We start from the raw sequence: 10,170 nt of genomic DNA on the forward strand, positions 1-10,170 counted from the left end.
GATCTATCTCTTTGTATTCCTGAATCTATCCTTTATAATCACAACTGTCTATCTTTTTCTATCACTGACTTTATCCCTTGTGGTCCCATGGGCCTATCTTATTCTATCTTTGTTGTTCACAAATGCCTATTTTTATCTATCCCAGAATACTCACTATCAACGATATATCGTTTTAATTTCTATCCATTTGAATCCACTCACAAATGTAGTAGTCTTATCTATTTCGAAGATAATATGTTTCGAATTTCAAATTTCTGAAAAATATTATTAAACCAGCAAGGGTTTATATACATAAAAAACAATTTCCTGACTTAGCGACTTTCTAGTCGAAGTTCGTACTCTGAAACGGCGTCTGCTGACCCTCCAGTTATAGACTGTGCAAATAATTTCACTTGACTCTGACTTTTACAGTCAGCCACCTACTGGAAACCTACCGGTACTGAGTCATGGATGTACCTCAACTAGCGCGCGCCTCGCTAAGAATAGACGTGGACATGCGGAGGATCCATTTGGATAGAAATACTAGGATTCAAAAAGATAGGACTATCTCATATTTCAAAAAAAGGTAGAAGTGGATTCACTTGGATAGGAAAATAGGTATTCAAAACGATAGACGAAATTTGTGTTTGCCAATGGAATAGAAAAGGATAGAGGTGTATACGTGGAGGATTTACTTAGATAGAAAGACTTAGGTTCAAGAAGATGGGCTATCTTATATTTCAGAAGAGATGGAAGTGGATTCTCTTGGATAGGAAAATAGGGATAACAAAAGATAGACGAAATTTGTTATTGCTGAATGGATAGAAAAGGATGAAGGTAGATAATTGAAAGATTTATATAGATAGAAAGACTTGTGTTCAAGAAGATGGGCTATCTTATATTTCAGAAGAGATGGAAATGGATTCACTTGTATAGGAAAATAGGAATTAAAAAAGATATACAAAATTTGTTATTGCCAACGGATAGAAAAGGATAGGTGTTGATAAATGGAGGATTCATTTAGAAAGAAAGACTGGGCTTCACGAAGATAGGGCTATCTTATATGTCAGAAAAGATAGAAATGAATTCACTTGGATAGAAAGCATAGGATTCAAGAAAATAAGGCTATCTTAGATTTTAGAAAAGATAGAAAAAGATTCAATAAGATAAGGAGATAGGGATTAAAAAAGAAAGGCAAGATTTTGGATTGTCTAACGGATAGAAAAAGATAGGCGTGCATAAGCGAAAGATTCATTTGGAAAGAAACACTAGAATGGGGATTGAGAGTAGAAAGAAATGCATACATGTGGATAAGTGACTGATAGACATGGACTGGAAGATTGGGATTCAAAAGAATAGAGGTGATTGTAGATTGGAAGAAAGATAGAAAATGATCAAAGGGATAGACGTGGGATGAAGATGGATACATCGGTTCTTTGCATTTTCTATGGGGGAGGAATTCGTAATGGCATGTAGTATGGGAAATTTGGAGTGGGGGAATCCTCCATGACAGCCACTATGGGAAATTTGGGGTAAGGGTGATTAACATAAATATAAGGTTTAACATTACCTACAAATACACGGAAATCACTACTGCAAATGTCAGAAGTATTAACATTCATTCATTATAAAAAGTTTTAATTTTAAAAATTTATTATTTCTAAAAATCGCAAATAAAGATTATTTTATACCACTAATTAATTAAAATGAATAAATTTCCCTAATTCTTTTATAAGTAAATTACATAAATGAGATAATATTACGTAAAATGATCACTGGTACAGATCATTATAAGGAAAATAACATTAGTAAGCATTTCAATTTGCTGCAAAATAAGATGTAAATATAATGGTTATTTCCAAAAACACTAAACGAAAGTATAAACCAACAAATGATTTTGATAATTGTTGCTTTATTTGCTTGCTGAAATATTCGAATTTAACAGCAATAATCTGACGATTAAGCATTTCACTAGGAGACTGAACTTTCTCTTTCAAAATATACTTATGTGTCTCAGCTGTGTCTGTGTCTCAGCTGTTATGCATGCCCAAGATGTCGAGTCGATAGAGATTCCTTTCGAACTCGCGTTGACAAGTTTTATGACAGGTTCGAGGTTCCCATCAGGCTGCAACTCAAGCCCCTTGAGAATTAATTTGCTTTGCGCAGGAGTTATTCAGCACGTACACTGAAGTCTTTAGTAGGTGATTAACAGGATTGCGTGCAATCTCTCTACCAGGTACCTCAGGTAAGCGACGTTTCACTGCAAATCGTACACCCGCTGTATCCATTGGGGCTGCATATGAATCCATGGCTGCAGTGGCTTGGTAATCAGCAGTAGCAGCGTGAGTTGGTTGTTCTCAGACTTGTTGTGGTGATTGATCTCAAAATTGAAACTAGATTGAATGCTGTGTAGAGCTATCACCCGCTTTCATATATACTTGGACCTTTGTCTATCCTCACCAAATGGTGCGATGACACATACTGGATGAACCGGTTTCTCCCACTAGTCCAAAGAATTCTCATTGATAAACCTTAAAAGCCTGTCACAAAAATCGTAAAAAATAACATAGTTTCCTTTGATCTTTAGTTATTCCAGGAAAACTTATCCAAAATGGTTAACAAAGGTTTCTAAATTTGTTGTAAAGTACCTAAGTTTACTCTTCTTAAGTAAAAAGGGGCCGCTTAAATGTCACTAAAAGGGTGAATTTATGTACTTGTTACAGAGAATAGCATACTTAACAATGTAATAAATATTCAAGCAGGTTTTTTATTTTTCCTTTTTTTAGTTTTTTATTTTTCCTTGGAGACGCGTAATAGTTGTCAGGTTTAACGATGTCAACATCTACTTTTGTCCAAAGGAAGATTGCTCGTAACTCTTTTTCAATTCCAGTCTGCGATACCCGAAATAAATTGTATGTATTGTTGTGCGTGACCGGAAGTTATTTTTTTATACTTGGTCGTAAATTTTTTCTTTGTCACACTGTAGAATAATACCAATGGCGCAACTTGGCGCCGTACCACTTTGAACCCCTTCACTGTAATTGGCTGGCAAAAATGCGATACGGTGTACCTTACATTTCGGTATATCTATACGATTTTGACAGCTTTTTTCACAGTTTTCAGGAAACTCCTCTGATGGCAAAGGGATCTGAAATTTTCATTGAAAATGGGGTTAGGTAATGGGGTAAAAATGGCTTTTCTGTTCCCATAAATACTGGTGACCCTCGTGTAGATGCTCAGTACTGTTTTCTCATTTCACACTCGCAGGTGCTCCACACCGTTCTCGAACTTGTGTCCTAGAAGTTGAAAAAACCAGAATTACTAAAAATTTTGCATTATATCTTGAAAAAGTGTAATGCAATAAAGTTTCAAAGTGCTCACTATTTCTAGAAAATAGAAAACCCTCTACCTATTGCGCAGGCATGTATAAGGAACAAATTTAAAGAAGTTCCAGAGAGTAGTTCCAGAGATCTACGAGGATGTGAATTGTAAGTTTTAACAATTTTTCATTATTATATATTATTATTATGATTGATAATTGTTAATATTAATATTAATATATTACATGTAATATACATTTAATATATAAGTATAACATTAAATATTATAAATAAATATAAAAATAAATATTAATATTACGAATTATAATAATATAATAATGATATATAATTATTATTATGGTTATTATGTTTTTTATTATTAATATGCTTAAAATATTATTAAATATAGTATATCGTGAGTAAATTTTTTTTTAAATGCCAGAAGGGTATAAGATGCTTATCAGATTCCTGACTTACCGAAAATTTTTGAATTTATCGTACCTATTAAGTTTTAACAAATATTTATTATTACATATTATTATTATTGTGTGTTTGTATTAAACTTTTACTCGGGTAAACCCGGTGATACATCATAGCCACGGACTAAGTCAAGTGACTGATGAGATTAGAATGTTAAAACTTAATTTAAATAATTTAATACGATGGTTGAAACCTCCTGCGATGATGTTGTAGGTATACAATTACGAGCGGCCACGAGCTTTGGAATACAAATATTAGAATTAGATGCCTCACTATCCACTTCACTTTAATCTAACGTGCTGGGGTGCTCGCCATTGATGGCTTTCTGCCTCCATTGTATTTTTAATTCCTCTATGGTTTTTGCCCTGATATTAAAGGTCCCATCTAAGGACAAATTTAAGGGCGTGTATTCAAGATCCACTTGACAGATGGTTCTGTAAAGCGCAACACTTCGTTTGCTGTTAAAATAGTCTCGTAACTGTATAACTTGTGACTCACACAGTTTTTTGACATCCACAACGCCCCTACCCCCTAAATGTCGTGGTAGAACTACCCTTTCAATCGCTGAATTTCTGTGGTGCGTTCGGTGCTTCGTCATTTCTACGCGAACAATTCTGTTTAACTTTTCAAGGTCGGGGTTAGACCATTTTATGAGCCCGAAGGAGTACGTGATGACAGGGATGGCATATGTGTTGATCGCCCTGATTTTTTTGCCGAGTTGATAAAACTCTTCATAATTAATCTGAGTCTCGTAGTAAAGGCAGTCATTAGGCTGATTTTAACTATCGTATGTTAAATACCCTTAGATTCAAGAATACCCAGATATTTATATGATTCGCCTGCAGCCATTGCCTCGATGTCATTTTCGAACTCGTTCTCTAACTCTGCAGTCCTTAATTCACCTCTGATTAAATGCACTGTTCTGCATTTATCTAGTCCGAACTCCGTGTGGATATCACTGGAAAACTGCTTTCTGACATCAATCACTTGCTGCAGTTTCTGGCCTGAACTAGCGTACAGCTTCAGGTCATCCATGTAAAGAAGATGGGTCACTTGATGACCATCCTCATTATCATGAATTCTGAACCCATGAGACAAGCTGTTTAGTGTTTTGCTCAATGGATTCAATGCTAAACAGAACCGTAGTGCGCTGAAGGAGTCTCCTTGAAATATACCCGTCGTAAAGCGCATTGACCCAGTTATCCTTGGTTGTTCATGATCAAAATACTTGATTCTTGTACCCCAGAGCATCATCGCATGGCTTAGAAAGTCAATAATGCGCGGACAGATTTTGTAAAGTTTTAAGACTTCAAGCAAATAGTCATGCGGAACGGAAGGAAACGTTTGCTTGTAGTCAATGTATGCCATGTGTGAGTTCCTTTGATGCTTACGACCTCGAGTCATGGCAACAGCGTCTATAGTGACTAGATCTTTACAGCCTCGTGAGATTTTACAACATCCTTTTTGTTCTTCTGTAAGAATGCCATTCTTGTCATAATGAGAATATACCTTATCTGCAATGATAGCTGTAAGGCATTTATAAATTGTTGGAAGACAGGATATCGGTCGAAAGTGAGATGGTTTTTGAGCGTCTGGTTTTTTTGGTATCATATACGTAGTACCTTGGAGCATAAAACCTGGCATCAAATCTGGGTGCTCAATGATCTTCTGAAAACACCTTGCCAACGCAAGATGCATACTCGTCAGGTACTTGTACCAGAAGTTGTGCACCATGTTCGGACCTGGAGCTTTCCAATTACTTGCCCTCTTCAAGACAATTGAAACATCCAAAGCTGTGCTGTTGGTCAGATGCATTTCTGGGCTATTGCTTGCCCTTGCTTTCTCCAGTTTGAACCACGCAGTGTCCAAATTGTATCTGTTCATTTTTTGCCAAACGCCCGACCAGTAGTTAGTCATATCTTCCAATTGAGGGACGTCGGTGCCTTGGTGGTTATTTGGCTTTACTCTCAGTTCACGATAGAACCTTCTTTCATCTGTCTGAAAGTTTTGGTTTTGTTGCCTTCGTGCATTACTTTTCTTGTACCCACGCAGTCTGGCAGTAAGAACATCAAGTCTCTGTCGTTGAGAGTCTAAAATTTCATGCAATACTGCTAGTGTTACTGTCTCGATGTGCCGAGGGTGGATGATTTTTTTAAACATGGTTCATCAGCTTTCTGGTTCTCTTTCCTTTTTTATATTGAGTTAATCGACCCAATTTGCACCTTACTTTGCTGACATCCATATCCAACCTGATCTTCCATGGTGGATCTCGATCCCTTGCTAGAATGAAAACTGCATTTGCAGGCCTAGTTTTTCGGCCCAACGTTCTAACGGTTGCTACAGCTGCACAGTATACCAGAGTTTGCACCTCTAACGCATTTTGTGCTACTTTCAAATACGTAGGTAAAACCTTACTGTCGAGATGTGCTATTAGTGTACGCAGATGATTTATAATGTTCATTTTGGGCAGAGAATGCCTCAGTGTTGGTTCCACATATCTGAACTCTAGTAAAGCATGATTACAATTCCTTTCCAGGTGCTGTAGTTCTTCTGAGATTTCCCTATATACATCATCGTTAGTAATATCCGGATGTAGTTCTAATGTATCCGGTGCATGATGTTCATTATCCCTAGCACCTATGCCTTCAGCATCAATCAAGTCTTCGTTATCCACATCTTCCAAGGTGAGCTCATCAATAGGAAGCTGCCGTTCCACTTCCATTTTGATAGCAGCTATTTCAACAGCAGAAAGCAGTCTGTTCACAGATATTGAGCGTTTTTGATACACCAGATTCTGCTCATTTATTTTTGTGGCTAGCTCTGTGTATTTAAGTAAGAAGAGTCTATGATGTTCTCTCCTCACGCTTTCCCCACATTTCTCTGCCAAAAAATAAAGGCTCATAACATCTCTGTTCATATGGTATGTCCATTTTCGTCGCTTTTTGGTTGCTGAACCTCTGCTTCTGCCTCTGGTTGTATAAGGTTATCCACCTCTGGAGGATGTGATGGTGTTGGATCATCAGTAGGTTGAGGAAGAACATCAATTGCTCCTGCTTGACCGTTTGCCGCGGCTTCCTCTAACTGATGTTCATTGCCGTCGTTTTTCCACGTCAAATCAACCTGTTGTTTAATCTCCATTGCTCGGTCTTCTTGTAACATGTGGATTAGTCCTGATGTCTTTCACCTTAGCTATAAGATCTCTTAGTGCGACCTTTTGTATATTAGGATACTTTGCAGCAAATTTCGTTCTTAAATTGTATCCTTTTTCCTTGTTTGTTTCAAACTTTACACTTTCATAATAAAGACGCACCAATTTCTGTTTCATTGTGGTATCCCAATTGATGCTCTCCCACGGTATTTCTGTCGAGGTGGTTGCCTGCAAACAGCTAGTGCTAGCCAAAGCATCCTCAGCAGGCACAGTTGATGTTCCACTGCTTACCGTTTGTCGCAGATGTTCTTGCTGGTCAGCTGTGTGATTAGTGAGATCTGCCTAACCATCTCGCAGCTCTCCATTGCCACCGTCCCGCATGCTGTGGCCCCCAGCGGTGGCTCCAGGGGCGCCCTACGATCCTCGGGAAGCGACAAGCGTTTCAAAATCTTTAATATATTCTCCATTTTTCATTGATGGGTTTTGGTGTTCTACTTAGTCCCTCTCCTCTTCGTTATCGGCCTATTTGGCATGGGAAACCCTGTCAGTAGCAATGCTACCTCCAACATTACCGTCAAAGTCATAAGAGGAGAGCTCAAGCCCTACCAAGACATCAACGCGGAACACCTTCGGTGTTGTTATTATTATTATTATTGATAATTTCTAATATTAATTTTATGTTATTTAACAATTTTTTAAAAATAACTAATAAATAAAATAAATTATTGAAAATAAGTAATCATAATAAATATTGATAAATAATAACTAAATAATAATTTTGGAAAAAGTTTTTATGAAATTTAATCGATTTTTTTTTCAATTTCTAATAATAATATAGATACATAATATTCAATATATTAACAGAATATTATATATTATAAATAAATAAATAAAAAAATATTAATTTCAAAAATTAAAATAATAATTGTTATGTTTATTAGGTTATAAAAACATTTCTGTGTGGAAATGTTGTCACAGGCTTATACTGCCCAACATGTCGAAGGCATTTTTGGTTAGAGTTGGATTTTTTATTTGATCATTTTTTCACGGGGCTGTCCCGGTATATATCATCAGTCACGGACGCATTTTTATAATGCAATCAAGTGATCTGATGAGAGTGTCCGCTCAGACATATCGGACAAAGCCTGGTTTTTACCCCATCATTGACGGACTGGGTTGCAGTCAAGTACACGATGGGGGGACCTACAGCTTAAGGTGGGTTCCGAACCACCAGAACCTCGGTAAAGGTACATTGAAAAATTTCTAGTGGTACCGGCTCAGGGATCGAACCCTGGACCTCTGAGGTGGAGTCCGAGTGTCTAACTAACTATTATTACTATTATTATTATTATCTGTTTTTATTAAACTTTTACTCGGGTAAACCCGGTGATACATCATAGCCACGGACTAAGTCAAGTGACTGATGAGATTAGAATGTTATAACTTAATTCAAATAATTTAATACGATGGTTGAAACCTCCTGCGATGATGTTGTAGGTATACAATTACGAGCGGCCACGAGCTTTGGAGGTGACAACAGTCACCTCTGGATGCTTTCTTAGAGCTACCATCTGTCACTCCACGGGTTTTTAGTCGCTCGCTTCCTGATGATCCAGAAAGTTTCTTATAATGCGACAGGTGTTTAATAAAACCGCCTTCTGAGCTGCTGTTAATGCCCTACTGACTCCTAACTGTTCAAGATGTTCAGTGCATCTTGCGTGCACATTGCCTGTAGCCGAAATCACAATGGGATGAATGAATGCATGATTCACATTCCTCCATATGGTCTTCACTTCATGCCTTAACTCGCTATACTTGTGAATCTTGGTTATATAGGTTGACTGCAAATTTCGGTTAATCGGACAAGCAATGCCGATGATATAGACTCTTCGACCTTTTCTTTTTCTCGCACCACGATGTCAGGTCGATTGGCCCGGATGTAATGATCCGTTTGGATAGTAACATCCCAATATAAGATGTAATCTTCGCTTTCTAAAACGGGCATTGGAATGTATCTATAGAAGGGCACCCATTCTTTTAAGAGTCCCTAGGTTTAGGACAAGTTGTTGATGTACAATACCCGCTACATCATTATGTCTGTGCGTATATTCTCTCTGAGCCATTACGTGACAGCCATCAATAATGTGCTCGATGGAGTCGTTGGTATCTCCACATAATCGGCACCGGTCAACTAAGTCTTGATGTAACACGTGTTTGCGATAATTCCTGGTGCTGACAACCTTGTCCTGTATTATACTTAAAATAATAATAAATATAGATTCCTACTTTACCGACATTTTTTTATTTATCCTCCTAATTCTAAATGAAATGTGATATCGAGGAAAAGTTTAGAGTTATAAAGAAAATGGTCTGTTAAACGTTTACGTACTAATAAAATTTCATAATGAAAAACAAATAAATTTCGAAACTTTTAAAAAATATTTTATTTTCTCTCATTTATATATTTTTTAATAACTAATAAATAAAATATATGACGGACAATAAATAATAATAATTAAATAATAATTTTCAAACAATGGTAAATTGAATTTAATTAAATTTTTTCAATTTCTAATAATTGTAAGCATCATAATCTCTATTGTTGTTGAAGACAAAAGCGAAGCGTAGTAAGTTTAAAAAATAACAGAAATTATTAGAGTTGATAATTTTTTTTATTTGATACGAGCTAATTTATTCAGATTGATAATATATTTTTATTACAAGATAAGTATGTTGTGTTCATTTAAAATATCTAAAAAATTAAAAGGTGCAAAATTATAAAATAATTTTTTGCATTTTAATTTGTTAAAACTTGAGTTTTTTATATCGTGTTTACAAATACATATAATATTCAGAAGTAATGACTGAAACTAAAATATTTTACTACAAAATAAAATAAAAAATTGTAACCGGTAATAATTAATATATAAAATATCATTTTCCTGTGAATAATTTAGAAAAATATAATTTTCTTTTTAATAGAACATAAAAAGATCATTCAGTAAAGTGCAATACAATTATAAGAATAGCAATGCATTTTTTCATTTACAGTGCCCATTGACGAAAAAACTGATGTCCAGAAATAAGAATATCTTCATAAAATGAAAATTAAAACGGAAGCAGAGTCAAGTTTAAAAACTTATTTGACCATTTTTTCCAATTTTTCGCAACAAGAAATGGGCCCAGAATTCGAGGAAGAGGTGGACGAGGATGTAGAGGAAAATAAAGGGGGAGCCATTGATG

The 10,170-nt window shown here is 36.0% G+C and overlaps 1 protein-coding gene across 1 annotated transcript in view; it reads right to left on the minus strand.

Moving 5' to 3' along the window:
• Nucleotides 1–2,756: 2,756 nt before the first annotated feature.
• The window catches only part of LOC117172073, a 70,329-nt gene continuing 62,915 nt past the window's right edge, over nt 2,757–10,170 (minus strand). The window contains exon 4 of the mRNA XM_033359827.1: nt 2,757–3,275. Coding sequence (XP_033215718.1) covers nt 3,235–3,275 — 41 coding nt within the window. The 3' untranslated portion in view covers nt 2,757–3,234. The remainder of the gene's footprint in view (nt 3,276–10,170) is intronic.

The sequence above is a fragment of the Belonocnema kinseyi genome, chromosome 4 (assembly GCF_010883055.1).
Source record: "Belonocnema kinseyi isolate 2016_QV_RU_SX_M_011 chromosome 4, B_treatae_v1, whole genome shotgun sequence".
Lineage (NCBI taxonomy): Eukaryota > Metazoa > Arthropoda > Insecta > Hymenoptera > Cynipidae > Belonocnema > Belonocnema kinseyi.